The sequence below is a fragment of the Manis javanica genome, chromosome 1 (assembly GCF_040802235.1).
Source record: "Manis javanica isolate MJ-LG chromosome 1, MJ_LKY, whole genome shotgun sequence".
NCBI classification, from domain to species: Eukaryota; Metazoa; Chordata; class Mammalia; order Pholidota; family Manidae; genus Manis; species Manis javanica.
Genome location: NC_133156.1, coordinates 197,920,208 through 197,938,436, shown reverse-complemented (window position 1 = coordinate 197,938,436; position 18,229 = coordinate 197,920,208). Strand labels below are relative to the sequence as shown.

At 37.4% G+C, this 18,229-nt stretch overlaps 1 protein-coding gene and 1 pseudogene across 3 annotated transcripts in view; one reads left to right on the top strand and one right to left on the bottom strand.

The window, feature by feature from the left end:
• Positions 1-15,133, top strand: part of ACYP2 (acylphosphatase 2) — a 184,465-nt gene extending 169,332 nt beyond the window's left edge. For all 3 annotated transcript variants that reach the window (XR_012121288.1, XM_073213260.1, XM_073213254.1), the window contains one exon: positions 14,730-15,133. Coding sequence is in view for 2 of the 3 variants with exons in the window: in XM_073213254.1 (XP_073069355.1) it covers positions 14,730-14,844 (115 nt within the window). In the remaining variant the exon portion in view is untranslated. The remainder of the gene's footprint in view (positions 1-14,729) is intronic.
• On the bottom strand, positions 377-7,570 carry LOC108398854 (hsc70-interacting protein pseudogene; annotated as a pseudogene).
• Positions 15,134-18,229: the final 3,096 nt, after the last annotated feature.

Sequence of the window (18,229 nt, the reverse complement as noted above, 5' to 3'; positions counted from 1 at the left end):
TTGTTCATGTTTATATTCAAGAGAGTTTTGCCTATGTTTTCTTCTGAGTTTTATGGTTTCATGACTTACATTCAGGTCTTTGATCCATTTCAAGTTTACTTTTGTGTATGGAGTTAGACAGTAATCCAGTTTCATTCTCTCACATGTAGCTGTCCAGTTTTGCCAACACCAGCTGCTGAAGAGATTGTCATTTCTCCATTGTGTACCCATAGCTCCTTTATCATATATTAATTGACCATATATGCTTGGGTTAATATCTCGACTCTCTATTCTGTTCCACTAGTCTATGGGTCTGTTCTTGTACCAGTATCAAATTGTCTTGATTATTGTGGCTTTGTAGTAGAGCTTGAAGTTGGGAAGCGAGATCCTCCCTGCTTTATTCTTCCTTCTCAGGATTGCTTTGGCTATTCGGGGTCTTTTGTGGTTTCATATGAATTTTAGAACTATTTGTTCCAGTTTGTTGAAGAATGCTGTCAGTATTTTGATAGGGATTGCATTGAATGTGTAGATTGCTTTAGGGAGGATGGCCATTTTCACAACATTAATTCTTCCTACCCAAGAGCATAGGATGAATTTCTATTTATTGGTATTTTCTTTAATTTCCCTTAGGAGTGTCTTATGGTTTTCAGGTATAGGTTGTTCATTTCCTTGGTTAGGTTTATTCCTAGGTATTTTATTCTTTTCGATGCAATTGTAAATGGAACTGTTTTGCTGATTTCTCTTTCTGCTAGTTCATCATTAGCATATATGAAAGCAACAGATTTCAGTGTATTAATTTTGTTTCCTGCAACTCTGCTGAATTCAGATATTAGATCTCGTAGTTTTGGAGTGGATTCTTCAGGGATTTTTATGTACAATGTCATGTCGTCTGCAAACAGTGACAGTTTGACTTCTTCCTTACCAATCTGCATGCCTTTTATTTTTTTGTGTTGTCTGATTGCCATGGCTAGGACCTCCAGTACAGTGTTGAATAAAAGTGGAGAGAGTGGGCATCTTTGTCTTGTTCCCAATCTTAGAGAGAAGCTTTCAGCTTCTCACTCTTAAGTATGATGTTGGCTGTGGGTTTGTCATATATGGCCTTTATTATGTTGAGGTACTTGCCCTCTATACCAATTTGTTTGAGAGTTTTTATCATGAACGGATGTTGAATTTTGTCAAATGCTTTTTCAGCATATATGGTGATGATCATGTGGTTTTTGTCCTTCTTTTTTTGATGTGGTGGATGATGTTGATGGATTTTCGAATGTTGTACCATCCTTGCATCCCTGAGATGAGTCCCACTTGATCATGGTGTGTGATCATCTTGATGTATTTTTTAATTCAGTTTGCTAATATTTTGTTGAGTATTTTTCTATCTGTGTTCATCAGGGATATTGGTCTGTAGTTTTCTTTTTTTTTTTGTGGTATCTTTTCCTGATTTTGGTATTAGAGTGATGTTGGCTTCATAGAATGTGTTTGAAAGTACTCCCTCCTCTTCTACTTTTTGGAAAACCTTAAGGAGAATGGGTATTATGTCTTCTCTAGATGTCTGATAAAATTCAGTGGTGAATCCATCTGGTTGGGGGTTTTGTTCTTGTGTAGTTTTTTATTACCAATTCAATTTAGTTGCTGGTAACTGATCTGTTTAGATTTTCTGTTTCTTCCTGGGTCATCCTTGAAAGGTTTTATTTTTCTAGAAAATTGTCCATTTCTTCCAGGTCATCCAGTTTGTTAGCATATATATTTTCATAGTATTCTCTAATAATTCTTTGTGTTTCTGTGGTGTCTGTGGTGATTTTTCCTTTCTCATTTCTGATTCTGTTTATATGTGTAGATTCTCTTTTTTATTTCTTAGTAAGTCTGGCTAGTGGTTTATCTATTTTGTTTATTTTCTCAAGGAACCAGCTCTTGGTTTCATTAATTTTTTCTATTGTTTTATTCTTCTTAATTTTATTTATTTTTTCTCTAATCTGTATTATGTCCCTCCTTCTGCTGATTTTGGGCTTTATTTGTTCTTCCTTTTCCAGTTTCTATAATTGTGAATTTTGACTATTCATTTGGGATTGCTCTTTCTCCTTTAAATAGGCCTAGATTGCTATACTTCATTCTTAGAACTGCCTTCACTGCGTACCACAGAAGTTGGGGCATTGTGCTGTTGTTTTTATTTGTCTCCATATATTACTTGATGTCTGTTTTAATTTGGTCATTGGTTATTTAGAAGCATGTTGTTAAGCCTCCATATGTTTGTGAGCCTTTTTGTTTTCTTTGTACAGTTTATTTCTAGTTTTACACCCTTGTGATCTAAGGAGTTGGTTGGTAGAATTTCAATCTTTTTTAATTTACTGAGGCTCTTTTGGTGGCCTAGTGTATGATCTATTCTTAAAAATATTCCATATGCACTTGAAAATAATGTGTATCCTGCTTCTTTTGAGTGTAGAGTTCTGTAGAAGCCTGTTAGGTCCATCTGTTCTAGTGTGTTGTTCAATGACAGAAGCATTATCTGTGGTGCTTTGTCTCTTGTGACTTTTGTTTTGAAGTCTATTTTGTCTGATAAAATTACTGCAACACCTGCCTTTTTCTCCCTGTTTGTTGCATGAAATATCTTTTTCCATCCCTTCACTTTCAGTCTGTGTATGTTTTGGGTTTGACGTGAATCTCTTTTAGGCAGCATAGGCAGCATATAGTTGGATCCTGTTTTTTTTTTTTTCCATTCAGTGACTCTATGTCTTTTGATTGGTGCATTCAGTCCATTTGCATTTAGGGTGATTAGCGATAGGTGTGTACTTATTGCCATTGCAGGCTTGAGATTTGTGGTTACCAAATGTTCAAGGGTAACTTCCTTACTATCTAAGTGACTAAGTTACTTTGTATGGTATTACAAACACAATCTAAATGTTCTATTTCTTTCCCCTCCTTTTCTTCCTCCTCCATTCTTTATATATTAGGTATCATATTCTGCTCTTTGTCTATCCAGTTCGTTTTATTACCTCTGGTGACAGTGATTTAACTTTAGGAATACTTCCATCTATAGCAGTCCCTCCAAAATACACTGTAGAGATGGTTTTTGGGAGCTAAATTCTCTCAGCTTTTGCTTATCTGGAAATTGTTTAATCCCTCCTTTAAATTTAAATGATAATCTTGCCAGATAAAGTATTCTTGGTTCAAGGGCCTTCTGCTTCATTGCATTAAATATATCATGCCACTCTCTTCTGGCTTGTAAGGTTTCTGCTGAGAAGTCTGATGATAGCCTGAGGGGTTTTCCTTTGTATATGATCTTAATTCTCTCTCTGGCTGCTTTTAATAGTCTGTCCTTATCCTTGATCTTTGCCATTTTAATTATTATATGTCTTGGTATTGTCCTAAGCCTTGAATCCCTTGTGTTGGGGATCTGTGTATCTCCATTGCCTGGGAGACTATATCCTTCCCCCAGTTTGGGGAAGTTTTCAGGAATTACTTCCTCAAAGATACTATCTCCTCTTTTTCTCTCTCTTCTTTTTCTGGTGCTCCTATAATATGAATATTGTTCTGTTTGGATTGGTCACACAGTTCTCTCAGTATTCTGTCATTCTTAGATATCCTTTTTTCTCTCTGTGCCTAAGCTTCTTTGTATTCCTCTTCCCTAATTTCTATTTCATTTATTGTCTCCTCCATCATATCTAACCTGCTTTTAGTACCCTCCATTGTGTTCTTCAACGATTGGATCTCCATCCAAAATTCATTCCTGAGTTCTTGAATATTTTTCTGTACCTCCATGAGCATGTTAATGATTTTTATTTTGAAATCTCAATTAGATTCATGAGGTCAATTTCATTTGAATCATTCTCAGATGTATTCATAATTTTGCTTTGAACCAAGTTCCTTTGATGTTTCGTAATTTGTGGTGCCCTTTAGTGCCCAGAAGCTCTACTCTCTGGAGCTGCTCAGCCCCTGAAGCCATGTCAGGGTTTGCAGGGGAGCAGTGTTGGTGCTTGGTAGGGAGGAAAGAGCTGTTTCCTGCTTCCCAGCTGTTATGCCTGTCTCCACTGCCAGAACTAGTGGACCAAACACACAGGTTTAAGCCTCTATGCTTTGTATTTGTCGCTGCTGTAGGTGGTGCTTCCCTCTGGCTGGCCTGACTCCAGGGCAGGGGTTGCTGGTTTGCAAGCCTGAGCCAGGTGCAGGCTAGCCAGGAGAAAGACACAGCAGGCTGCATATAACTGTGGTGGGCCTTGAAGCTACATAGCCAGCCAGGGGGATGGAGTGCCTGAAGATCATTTAAGCTCCCAACCTGCTGGGTGGAAAGTACCCAGACAATTTTGTCTACCTGTCCTTTCTCTTGAGCAGTACGCTCTGTGCAATCCTTACCCCTTTAGGAGCCATCTAGCTTTTGGGAAGTCTCTCAGACTGCCCACCCAGATCAGCCACATATGAATCCCTGTTTTCCAAAAGCAGCTGTAATCTCTGTCTCTCCAGGTATTATTTAGCTTTCCAACTGCACTAAATCACCAGAGCACCATGCAATGTAGGTTCATGCTCCCAGAGCAGATCTCCAGGGCTAGGTGTTCAGGAGTCTCAAGCCTCCAGTCCCTCTGCATTCTGTTTCTCTTCCTCCTGCTGGTGAGCTGGGGTGGGGGAAGGGCTTGGGCCATGCCAGGTCACGGCTTTGGTACATTACCCTGTTCTGTGAGGACTGCTCTTTTCTCCTGGTGTTTGCAGTCTGGTGCAGCCTTCTTTCCTGTTGTCCTTTCAGGATTAGTTGTATTAAATTATATTTTTGTATTATATGTGGTTTTAGGAGGAGGTCTCTGTCTCACCTCTCATGCCGCCATGTTTAATCCAATCCCTGGATAGCCACCTTTTATATTGGTTTTGTTTTTACCCTTATTTCCCATATGTGAAAATAATGTGAAACATTTATTTTATGTATCAAACAAGAACAGGGCTAGGTAATGCAACCCTACTGCAGTATTATAAAAATCATCCCTTCCCCACAATGTGAGATTTAACTGCATCTGCACAAGGGTACTTATTATTGCAACTGTAGTTAAGACTGATGCTGCCCTGCCTAGTACTTCCAGTCCCTACCCAGGTGCTACAGCAATAGTGGTGGTCCAAATACTTGTATTGAAATAAATCATTAAAAAAATTAAGCATTTGAAAAGACATATCAAAATGCCTCAGTAACCATATATCCAACTTGAACTATTTAAATGTTGTATTTGCTTCCCATTAACAAACCTTTATTTCACTCAAATGGAATAATAAACTTTCCATACTGAAGTATCTTCCTTGCCCAAATAATTCAAATGAAGAAACCAAAATGATTAGTAAAGAAAAATGCAGGGATTAACACACCCTTTTAATTTACTTTATGTATTTTTAAGGTTTAAAAAGTGTTTAAAATTTATAATTCCTAGTAGGAAAACATTATCTGAATCAATACCCTAATAACAAACCACTGTAAAATGTTTCAACTGCATTTGGGGCAAAGGGTAGGGATGATCTTCAAAACACCCCAGCTTTCTTCATGAGAAGGTCAGAGATACGCTGGTTTTGTATTATTGCGACATCCATTAGGCAATCTAAGTTGCTTTTCCTTCAGCAAAGGCTTTGTCAGAAGGGCATTATGCTTGACCTCCAAATTTGGCCGACAATTTACTGATGAGATTCATAACCTTTGGGTTGCTCTGATATTTTGACATATTTGCTGAGTTCTGGGCCACATCCTGGAAGGCCACCGTAGCTTCTGGATCCTGCATGGCTGCAAGAACCTCTGGATCACTAAGAATTTCATTGAGTCCAGGCATTCCTGCCATTCCAGGCATTCCCCCAGAAAAGCCCCCTGGAAAAGAGCCGTACTGAGCTCCCGACTGTTGTCTGGCTTCTTCCTCCCTCCGGGCTCTCTCATGTTCTTCCCGTGCCTTCTTAACCCTGTCTATTCCCTCTTTGATCTCCCGCTCTTCTCATTTTTGCTCATACTTTCTCCAATGTTCTGCAATTTTCTGAGCCCTCAGTTGAGCTTCCTTCAGCACTGCCCTAGCGTCTTCATCATGATCCAGTTCACGGGCAAGAGCAAGATCGTGGGCTGCTTCTTCCCAGGGGCCCAAAAGTCTGTGTTCTTTCCCTCTCCACTTGTAGACTGAGCTGAACCAGGATTTATTTCAATAGCTCTGTCACAGTTTCGGATGGCAGCATTTGGCAGCTGTAATGTGACGAAGACACTGGCTCTCTTGGCATACAGAATGGCCAACCGAGGATTCAGCTTGATGGCATCTGTGAACAAGTCAATGGCTTTCTGTAGTTCACCATTATTTACTGCATCAATGGCAGCCACTTTTTTTATCATTTGCCTGATCCATCATCTCCTCGGTTATCTCTACGTTTTCATCTCGCATTTCTTGAGGGGCATCAGTGTCTGGTTCAATCACACCTTCGTTGTCAATTTCTATATCCCTTTCCTCACTTGATGGTTCGTCTGTCTTAATGTTTTACTCCACCTTCTTAGAATGTTTTTTCTTCCTTTGTATTTTCTTCTGATTTAGTTTTATGAGTAGCAGGTGTTATTTTACCCCCCCACCCCCGACCCCATGCTTTCCACTCACGCCCTCAGGAAGTGCATTTCCTCCGTGTGCAGAATGCTCGGATCTTGCTTATACATTTTCGCTAAGGCCTGAAGCTCGTTCACTTTGCGGGGTTCCATGGTCCAGAGGCGGCACGGGGCGCAGGGGCGCAGCTGAGGCAGTGGCCTGATTCCAGGCTTGGTTGCTAGCTCAGCATCACTGTGTGGACAAGACTAAAACCTCCCTGCCCGCTGGCCCCTCCCACCCAACTGTCTTGTGATCCTGGGTCCTTTGCCTGTTAATTCCTACACTTGCTACCCCTGCTCCTGCGCACTGCTTAGAACCTTCTAGAAGTATGGCTGTTTGTGCTGTTGCCTGCCGCGCCACACATGCATTCTTACATTAATTCTGAACCAGCTCTCAAGATGGATCGATCCCCTACATGGTGCTTCCAGGGAGGCCTGTGCTATCAGCCCTTGCAAGAAGTCATTCAGAGCCGGCCATTCTGCAAGTATGGGCATTAGGCCGACACAACGTCATGACTCCAACTTTTTATATTGGTTTTTAAGTGCTCTTTGCAGACTAATAAAATTGCCAGTAAGTTTTCCAGTTTTCTGTTTGTTTAGACTTGGTTTAAAACATATTTTTGACCATTCAAACATTTTGCATTTTTAATTAATGCTATTAGTATTTTTCCTATGCTTCTTCATTTCCTGTTATGCTTAAATTGGCATTCCCCATTCTGAGATTGGAGAAGTGCCATTGCTATCAGAAAGGTATCCCTGAGTACTTTGACCAGATGTTAACCTACCGATTCCTCTCTCCCTTTAGATAAGCACATCACATTCTGCCTTAGTTACTTTTATTATTCTCTAAACCCTCCTATTAGATTGTAAGTTACAGAGAGAAAGAACCATATTTTAAACATCAATATATGCACTATAGTATCTAGAATAGGCTTTTCATGCAGTGCTACTTAAGTATTTATTGGATTAGCTGGTACTGTTTGTGTGGTTCTTTTTCAGACTAAGGTTGGGTAATAATATATACACACACACCCCATCCCAAACACATCCTTACTAATTAGATATAAATTTGTGTAAAAATTTGTGACTAGTTATTTTTTGGCTAGGGGAACTGTTAGGTGTGGCTCAGGTCTACAGATGGTAGAACTATCAAGGGCTGACTCCAATAGCAGCACATGCAGGGTGAAGTCTTCACACTTGCCAAATGACAGTTGAGCAGAACTGTCAGGTGAGTAAGCAAGTCAGGCAAAATGGTTCCTAGCAACAGGGATGGCAGGTGTGGATCAATGGTACAGAATGACACCCCTTCTGACACACACACGAACACTGTGTAAACAGCTGAATCACCTAACTGCATGACCATCCCACCCCCACTAGTGACATAGAGTCCTTCTTGGCCATAGATCTAGTCAATAAGAAAATTCTTGTTTGTGTTGAAGGCCAGCTGTAGGTAGGTAGTCAGGCTCTCAACTAGTTAAATACACTGAGTTAACAGCTCAGGTGGATTAGTCATTGGAGCACCTATGCCCACTAGTCCTGGATTCACTCGTTCCAATTCTTCTCATAATTCCCCTAAGCCCATTCAAATATGACTATCATTCCACCAAAACTGACCTTGACAAGATCATCAGTGACCTCTATACTGCTAAATGCACTGGTCAATTCTCAGTCCTTTTCTTACTTGACCTGCCAGCAGTGTTGAACTGATAAGCCCTCTGGAAGCAGGGAGGACTCTATTTGACTGCCAGGCTGTGACACTCTCCCCGTAGTTGTCCTGTTTCACTGGATGCTGTCTTCTCCTTTGTTGGCTCTTCCTCTGCTTCCTAAACTCTTAACATTGGGGTACCGAAGGCATGTTCCTTGGACCTCTTCTCTCTATATTCATTTTCTTAGATATCCCACTGCAACCTTATGGTTTTCAGTACTATCTGCAAATTCCAAGTTTTATCTCCTCCAGCCAGACTCATGCATTCCTCTGCCTACTCAACATCTCATTTAGCTTATGTATTAGACATCTCAAATGTAGCATTCCAGAAGTGAACTTCTGATCTTTCCCCAAAGTCTGCTCTTCTCAATCTCGCCATTTCAGTAAATGACACCCCATCCAAGTGGTTTTTCAAACCAGTAACCCTAGTATCATCCCTCAGTCCTCTCTTTTCCTCACACTCATATCCAACCTGTCAGTAATCTATTGATTATACTTTCAAAATACATCCAGAATCTGATCCCTTGTCACCACCACCACTGCTACTGCCCTGGAAAGTTACTTAACTCTTCTGTGATGTTCTTTCCTCATCAATAACTTAGGAGTAATAATGGATTGTAAATTATAGGATTAATTTATGGATTAAGGGAAACAGTATATGTAAAGAATTTAACACTGTTAAGCAAATAGTGCTCAATAAGTGTTGGTGTTATTTCTAGCCTTTGTCTTCTAGAAGGTTTCAGAGATTTGACTAGTAAAATTGAAGCCATCAGCTCCTTTTCATAATAACTTAATTTTATTCTTTAACACATGCAATTTCCATTTTTTAAGATTTGAAAGTAAATTAGCTGAAGAAAATGTGTTACTGTGCTCATGGCTTAGCCTCTGAAAAAGAAAAATCAATATTCACCTTACCCAGTAATATTGTTAGAAATAAGAACCAAAAAAAGGGTTAAATAGCACAGTGGCAACATTTGAATTCTTCTCTGGCCTGATTAAGGTAAATTTCAGCTACTCAGGCAACTTTAGCCTAGAAAATATTTTAAATTCAAAGTTACATGAGATTCTTACATATGATATTTCACAGCTGTATTCAGCACTAGCTTCACAACCTGAAAGAACTTTAGGGAGATGGAGAAAATTGTAGACTGTTTTTATAGTAACAGCTAGAATAACAGCCATAATTTGTAGAAGAGCCTCATATTGTTAATCTGTAGTCCCACTTAATCTGTCATCCCAGCTAATTATTAACAGAAGAACTCTGAAAAGTCCTTAACAGTATTACCTAAAGTATCAACAATATTATAATAAGCCTAAATTATATTAGAAGTACTTCAGGTAAGTGCTCAAATACATAAATTAAACATGGGGATATTGCTAATAAATTAAAAAACCACTGCATAAAAATATATTTGTCCCACTAATGCACTCACATTGCTAATATATGTGGTAAGAAACAGCTTCTGAATAGATAAGAAAACATGTCCATCTAGTTTTAATGTTTATGGAATATCACATTTTTTCATTCTATTCCTATCTCCCTTTCATTCTATACATATATATAAATAACACCTACCGTGTGCTGGGTAATGAGAAAAAACAATGATGAGGTTTTTTTAACTAAAAATATTTTTATCCTTTTGCCTGTAAGAGCCAGGTAGTAATGGCCTTGATTGTTCTAAAAGGTGGGGAAAAAACACAATATGAAATTACCAGGAGTTGACTGTGTTTGTTATTAGCTTTCCTTTGTTTGTATTTAATTATGGTTGACCTTTGAACCAGGGGCTTAGGGGTACCAACCTTCCTCATTTGAAAATCTGTGCATAATTTTGACTCCCCAAAAACTTAACTACTAAAAACCTACTGTTGACTGGAAGCCTTACTGATAACAAAGTTGATTAACATATATTTTGTATGTGATATGTATCATATACTGTATTCTTACAAGCTAGAGAAAATGCTCTCAAATTGTCATAAGTCTCCAGAAATCTTTCCAGTATATTTATTGAATAAAATCCAAAATATATAATAAAGTCTGGAAGAGGAAGGATCATTTTTTTAAAAAGTACTTTTAGACTATGTTCAAAATAGAATGACCATCAGCTTAATATGAACTGTTATGTAGTTGGGAAACTATCCATGAACCTATGGTAATCACAAACATAAAGCCTATAATAGAAACAAAAAAATAAAAAAGAGAAATCCAATCACAACACTAAGGAAAACCATCAAATAATTAGAACAGTATAAGAGGAAGAAAGAACAAAGAGGAACTACAAAAACAACCAGAAAACAGTAAATAAAATGGCAATAAGTAAATACCTATCAATAATTACCTTAAATGAAAATGGACTGAATGTACCAATCAAAAGACATAGAATGGCAGAATGGATAAGAAACAAGACTCATCTATATGCTGCCTACAAGAGACTCATTTCCAACCCAGCTATACACAGACTAAAAGTGAAGTGATGGGAAAATATATTTCATGCAAATGATAGGGAGAAAAAAGCAGGAGTACTTATCTTAGACAAAACAGACTTCAAAACAAGAGACAAAGGACATTACATAATGATAAAGGGATCAGTCCAGCAAGAGGATATACCATTATAATATCTATGCACCCAACATAGAAGCACATAGGAGCACTCAAATATGTAAAATAAATACTAACAGAACTAAAGGGACAAATAGACCACAACTCAATAAATAAGGAAACAGAGGCACTGAACAACACACTAAATCAGATGGACTTAACAGATATATACAGAACATTCTACCCAAATGCAGCAGGATACACATTTTTCTCAAGTGCACATGGAACAGTCTCCAGAACAGATTAATATTAGGACAAAAAAAGCCTCAATAAATTTTAAAAGACTGATTTTGTATCAAGAATCTTTTCAGATCACAATATTATGAAACTAGAAATAAATTACATGAAGAAAACAAAGAAGCTCACAAACATATGAAGGCTAAACATCATGCTTCTAATAATCAATGGGTCAGTGAAAAATCAAAGAAGAAATCAAGCAATACATGGAAACAAAAGAAAACAAAAAAACAACAGTTCAAAATATACAGGACCCTGCAAAAGTGGGTCTAACAAGGAAGAACATAGCAATACAGACCTACCTCAATAATCCCAAATAAACAGTCTAAACTCAAAACTAAAACTAGAAAAATAACAAATGAAACCCAAAGTTAATAGAAGAAGGAACATAAAATATCAGAGAAGAAATAAAGTAGAGAAGAATAAAAGAGTAGAGAAAAAAAACCAAGAGCTGGTTCTTTAGGATAAACAAAATAGACAAAATCCCTAGACAGATTTACCAAGAAGAAGACAGAACACAAATTAACAATCTGAAATGAAGAGAGAATAGGCACAACTGACAGCCCAGAAATAAAAAGATTAGCGAAATCTATGAAAAATAATATGCAAATAAATTGGACAACCTAGCAGAAATGGACAAATTCCTAGAAAAGTACAACTTTCCAAGACTGACCCAGGAAGAAGTAGAAAATCTGAACAGACCAAATAACAGTAATGAAACTGAATTGTTAATAAAAAAAACCAATAGTCCAGGATCAGATGGCTTCACAGTTGTATTCTACCAAACACTTTAAGAAGAGCTAATACCCATCCTCCTTAAAGTATTCCAAAAAAGCAGAAGAGGAGGAAATACTTCCAAACTCATTCTATGATGCCAGCATCACTCTAATACCAAAACCAGGCAAAGACACCACATAAAAGAAAATTACAGACCACTATCCCTGATGAACATAGATGCAAAAATACTCAACAAAATATTAGCAAACAGAATTCAAAAATACATCAAAAGATCATCCATCATGAAAGAGTGGGATTCATTCCAGGGATACAGATGGTAATAATAGTCATAAGTCAGTCAGTATCTTACACCACAGTAACAGAAGGATAAAAACCACATGATCATCTCAATAGATACTGAAAAAGCATTTGACAAAATTCAACATGCATTCATGATAAAAACTCTCAAAAAAATGAGTATAAAGAGTACATACCTCAACATAATAAAGGCCATGTATGACAAACCCACAGCTAACATCATACTCAATAGTGAAAAGCTAAAAGATCTTCTAAGATCAGAAACAAGACAAGAATGCCCATTCCCCCCACTTTTATTCAACATAGTACTGGACATCCTAGCCACAGCAATCAAACAACACAAAGAGGTAAAAGGCATCTAAATTGTTAAGGAAGAAGTTAAACTCTCACTATTTATAGATGACATGATATTATACATAGAAACCCTAAAGAATCCACCAAAAAACTACTAGAACTAATAACTGAATTCAACAAAGCTGCTAGATACAAAATTGATACACAGAAATTTATTGCACTCCTATATACTAACAAAGAACTACCAGAAAGAAAAATCAGGAAAACAATTCCACTTACAATTGTATCAAAAATAATAAAATACATAGGAATAAACCTAAACAAGGAGGTGAAAGACCTATACTTTGAAAACTACAAGACACTCATGAGAGAACTAAGACACAAATAAATGGAAAGCTATCCCATGCTCTTGCATGGGAAGAGTTAATATTTTTCAAAATGGCCATCCTGCCCAAAGCTATTTACAGATTCAATGCAATACCTATCAAAATACCAATGGCATTTTTCAATGAACCACAGCAAATAATCCTAAAATCCATTTGGAACCACAAAGGACTCTGAATAGCCAAAGCAATTCTGAGAAAGAACAAAGCTAGGGGTATTACACTCCCTGACTTCAAGCTATATTACAAAGCTACAGTGATCAAAACAGTACTGGCACAAGAACAGACCCATAGATCAGTGGAACAGAACAGAGAGCCCAGATATAAACACACACCTATATGGTCAATTAATATACAATAAAGGAGCCATGAATATACAATGGGGAAAAGACAGCCTCTTCAACAACTGGTGTTGGGAAAATGACAGCCTGCATGTAAGAGAATGAAACTGGATTATTGTCTAATTCCTTAACCAAAGATCAAAGACCTAAGTGTACAACTTGAAAATATAACTCCTTAGAAGAAAACAAACAATAATCTCTTGAGCATAAGCATGAGCAATATTTTTCCTGGACATGTCTCCCCAGGAAAGGGAAACAAAATAAAAATGAACAAGTGGGACTACATCAAACGAAAAAGCTTCTGCACAGCAAAGGACACCATCAGAACAAAACGGCAACCTACAGTATGGGAGAAAATATTCATAAATGATTCATCTGATAAAGGGTTAACATATAAAATATATAAAGAACTCCTACAACTCAACACCAAAAAAAAAAAATCTGATTAAAAAATGGGTGGAGGACCTGAACAGACATTTCTTGAAAGAAGAAATACACATGGCCAACACATGAAAAGATGCTCAACATCGCTAATCATCAGGGAAATGCAATCAAAACCATAGCGAGTTACCACCTCACACCAGTCAGAATGGCCACTATCCAAAAGACAAGAAATACCAAGTGTTGCAGAAGATATGGAGTAGAGGGAACTCTCCTACACTGTTGATGGGACTGTCAATTGATGTGGCCACTGTGAAAAGCAGTACGGAGGTTCCTCAAAAACTAAAAATAGAAACACCATACAACCCAGTAACTCCACTTCTAGGAATTTACCTGAGAAAATGAAATCCCTGATTCGAAAATACATATGCACCCTTATGTTTATTGCTACATTATTTACAATAGTCAGGATATAGAAGCAACCCAAATGTCCATCAACAGATGAATGGATAAAGAAGAAGTGGTACAAATATTCAGTGGAATATTATTCAGCCATATAAAAGAAAGGAATCCTGCCATTTGCAACAACATGGGTGGACCTACAGGGTATTAAGTGAAATTGAGTGAAATAAGCCAGGTGGAGGAAGACAAATACCATGTGATTTCACTCATTTGTTCATTTTGTTTTGTTTTTATATTTCACAAAATAGCAGTAGAATCATAGGCACTGAGAAATGACTGGTGGTTATCATTTCTGGATGTGGTGGGTAGGTAGGAGGGTGAGGGGGATAAAGGAGCACAAAAGTTCTCAGTCATAATCTAAGTTAGTCACAGGGATGGTAGTACAGCATGGAGAATATAGCCAACGATTCTGTAACATCTTTCTGTGTTGACAGTAACTGCACTAGTTAGGGTGAGGATTTAATGTGGATAACTGGTGAACCACTGTGTTGTATACTTGAAACCAATATAAGATTGTGTATCAGCTATACTTCAGTAAAAAAATTTAAAAATCCATGTTATAAGTGGACCCACAGTTCAAACCTGTGTTGTTCATCGGTCAACTGTATAAACTGGTATTCTGATACATCCATGATGTATACAATTTAAGAATTTCACATTATATGCAAAAGTTATGTAGGAAAAGTAAACTCCCATTGTTATAGCTAATCCATATGTTCTTTATATGCTAATTTTTATTTATTTTTTGTAGGAAGTCCTGGCTGAGCGAGGTTGGAAGTCCTAGTTCTCGCATTGACCGCACGAACTTTTCTAATGAAAAAACCATCTCTAAACTTGAATATTCTAATTTTAGTATTCGATACTAATAGTAAGAGAAATAAAAATTGTAATGCTTCTACTGGATGACAGACACTATATATTCTTAAACCTGTATAGTAGAATAATAGAGTAGGGTAAAAAAGACTTCTGAAAACTACAAAATTATATGTTACTAATATAATGTTGAACATTGAAAGTTTTCAAGAAAAACAGTATTCTAAAATAAAAAGTAGCATTACAAAATATTTAATATTTAATGTGGAATCTTTAATTCTGGTGAATATTTTATCTTTAGCCAAATAGCATGCTATAATAAAGTTAACCATTTAAAATTTATTTTTATGTACTACTGTCTTAATTAAATTCTAAAACCTTCTCAATCACTAAAGTTGAGTAATACCAAAACAACCAGCTGATATTAATGTATATAATCATAAGTTTAACCATAAAATGATATCGATAAGGAGTTAATTTTTAATTCTGCTTAAATGAAAACATGATTCAGTATTTAGGTTGGAGCTACTTCGTGGTTTCCATGAACTATACTGTTGTGTACAGTGACTGATAAGAACTCACAGCTTCAGTATAGCAAGCAGCAAGATTTGTATCAATAACCATCCACAATGAATATCCTATTAACCAGAAAAGGAACTGAGACTCTAAATAAATCATACTATCTCCCAAACTTGGCCTACCATTTGGGGATTTTACATGTAAATGATAATTAAGCACAGTATTTTAAGGGGAAGGTTCACTTCTGTACTACAGAATTGTTTTGTTGAAAAGGAAAACCCTGAACTCAAAATATGAGTTATTTCTAATGTTACAGGTATATAATTTCATATATCCTTTAATGATTTCCAAATTTAACAATGGAGTCCTTCATTAAAAAAATTTACATGGAATTTAATACATAAAGCAAGTGAAAAAGCACAATTAGTATGACTGAAATGGAGTCCCTGGGGCCCTGAACATTTGCTCTCACTTTCCCTCCTGTATCTTGTCCTTCTTGGACAATTTCCAGTCCCTTGGGGATACAGGTTAGATACCACCATTCTACCTATGACACCAATCTCCATCGCTACACTCCATAGCATCGATAAAGAATTCAAGTATCTCTCTTCTACCTGTTGCCAGATTAGGACTGAGAGAAAGAGCAGAAGGGTGGGCTGACTTTGTTCACTTGAAAGGTTAACTATGAACGATGACAATAACTGACATCAGCTATATTAGAAAGCACATAAGGGAATGACAAAGATATTCTTAAGAACTTTCCAAATAAACTTAAAGAACTTTCCTAGTATTTTAATACCAGCATCATGTTAAGTATTACATGTGTCAAATATTATATGGGAGAATCTATCATATTACTCATTTGAGTTTTTGCTCTCCTTGTATTTCCCCACTTCTGGTTCAAAGAAAGTACACAGGTTTTTGTGTTCCCTTATCTCAGGGAGAAGTTTGGTGCTAGATTCCCCTAAATACAACTTTTTCTTCCAAGGTTTCATTTTAAAACAGGGTTGAGTTGATGAAAAAGACAAACACTAGGCCTTTAGTGGGTAAAAGAGGAAGAGAAGAGGCAAGAGTCAAGGAGATTTTCCATGAATGGACAGGGAACAGAAGCTGTGGGTTTCCCTAAGGATAGAGACCTGTACCTTTCTCCCCAGTGGCATGCCTGGACAGTGGCTCAGCCTGAGAAGGGAGCAGCTGGGGTACAGCCAGGGAGCTGGATCCCAGGCCCAGGGGCTCCCAGTCCTAGCAAGGTGCCTGTTCCCAGAAATGCTGCAAAGCATCCTGACCACAAAGGACCATGGTAGCTCGGAGAACAGTCCAAGATCTGGATTTGGACTGGAGATCACAGAATTCTTTCCTGAACGTTTTCTCTGCATAAGACCCTTTATGTGGTCCTCCTGAAGAAAGGGTGAAAAGCACCCAAGGATGATTAATATTTAACTTCCCACCTTTCAGACATGATGAAGCTTAAAGCAGGCTCGAATTTCTTACACACTCAAGTTTGAAAACAATCTGTAATGTCTTTACACACAGAAAGGCTAAATGATTTTTAAAAAATACAACCTCAGAAGTGACACCAATCTGTCACTTTTCATTGCCTTGATATCCCCTGGTAGTTCCCTTCCCAGCCCTCTTTATAAGAAAATCACACTTTGCTAGCACAATCCTCTGCACAAAATGAATCACATTAGTCTGGGTTGCTTAATGATTAATACATAGCCAAATTTGTGCATTTAATATGTCAAATTAACACAGGTGATTTTTAGTTTTTATGAATTTTAGACTATATTGAACTTTGATAGGTTTAGTTTTGTCAGACATTTTAAAAATCAAGAAAAAAATTGAATAAAAGATGGGTATTTACTTCAGTGACTACCAATCAGCAGTGTCAACACTCCACTCCTACACTGTCCTCAAGAAGCAACACAAATACATAAACTATTATTTTTCATGTTTATATAAAAACGCCTTTTTATCAAAAAGCTAACTGCAGAAGCAAAGCTCCATAGAATATTCTTGGCTATAGGGAATATGCAAAAGACAGACTTTACCTGGTGAGGCACATAAAAGCAGCAATTGTGTGGGAAAGACATGAGACTCTTTTATTAGGAAGGATATGGGCTTCCATGCCTGAGACAAAGCATCCAAGTTCCTTCTGACACTGGGAATCTCTAAGTACAAGGAAATACCCCACAGCCTGAAGAATACTTGTGCTTCAGTAGTAGTGCCCACATTAGCAAAGAGCAGAGAACCACTGAAGGGGGGAACTAACAGATGGTGGTAGGGGAAGCAGTAGATGAGGCAGCAATCACACCCACTAGTTTGACTTTACTGGAAGCTGGTCACCATTTTTACGATTAAAATTTTTATACTTTGTCTACACAAGGAATTTTTCAGAAGCAAATATCTGTAAACTTAGAGACAACAGAAGAATAGAATCTACTTCTAACAATTAGCTTATATTTGGAAGTACATAGTCCACAAATATATTTCATACAGTAGCTGTCCTTGGCCTCTGTTACATAGGTAACAGAGAATGATCACTACTGGGTTAAAAAGAAAAGATTTTCATGTTTAAAGCTAATTTCAGGAACAAAATAAGCAGCACGGTAGGGTAGAAAATATTCTGGTCTAAGAATCAGAACACCTGCATTCTAGGCCTAGCCCATCCATTGATTGGGTGTGTGCTTATGTATCCTCAATTGCAAAGCCAAGAAGTTAGACTAAATGGGGATTCACAGAATTCCAGGAAGCCAGAGGCCTCCCAGAAGGTGGTACCAGGAGAACTACACAAGGGCAAAGAGAAAGATGGGCAGTTGAGGGCCCAATTCCTGCTCCAGTCAAAGCAGCCCTGCTCTAATCTCTTACATCTATGAGGATTTTCCATAAGACAGTTTTTGAGAAAAATTCTGCCTCAAA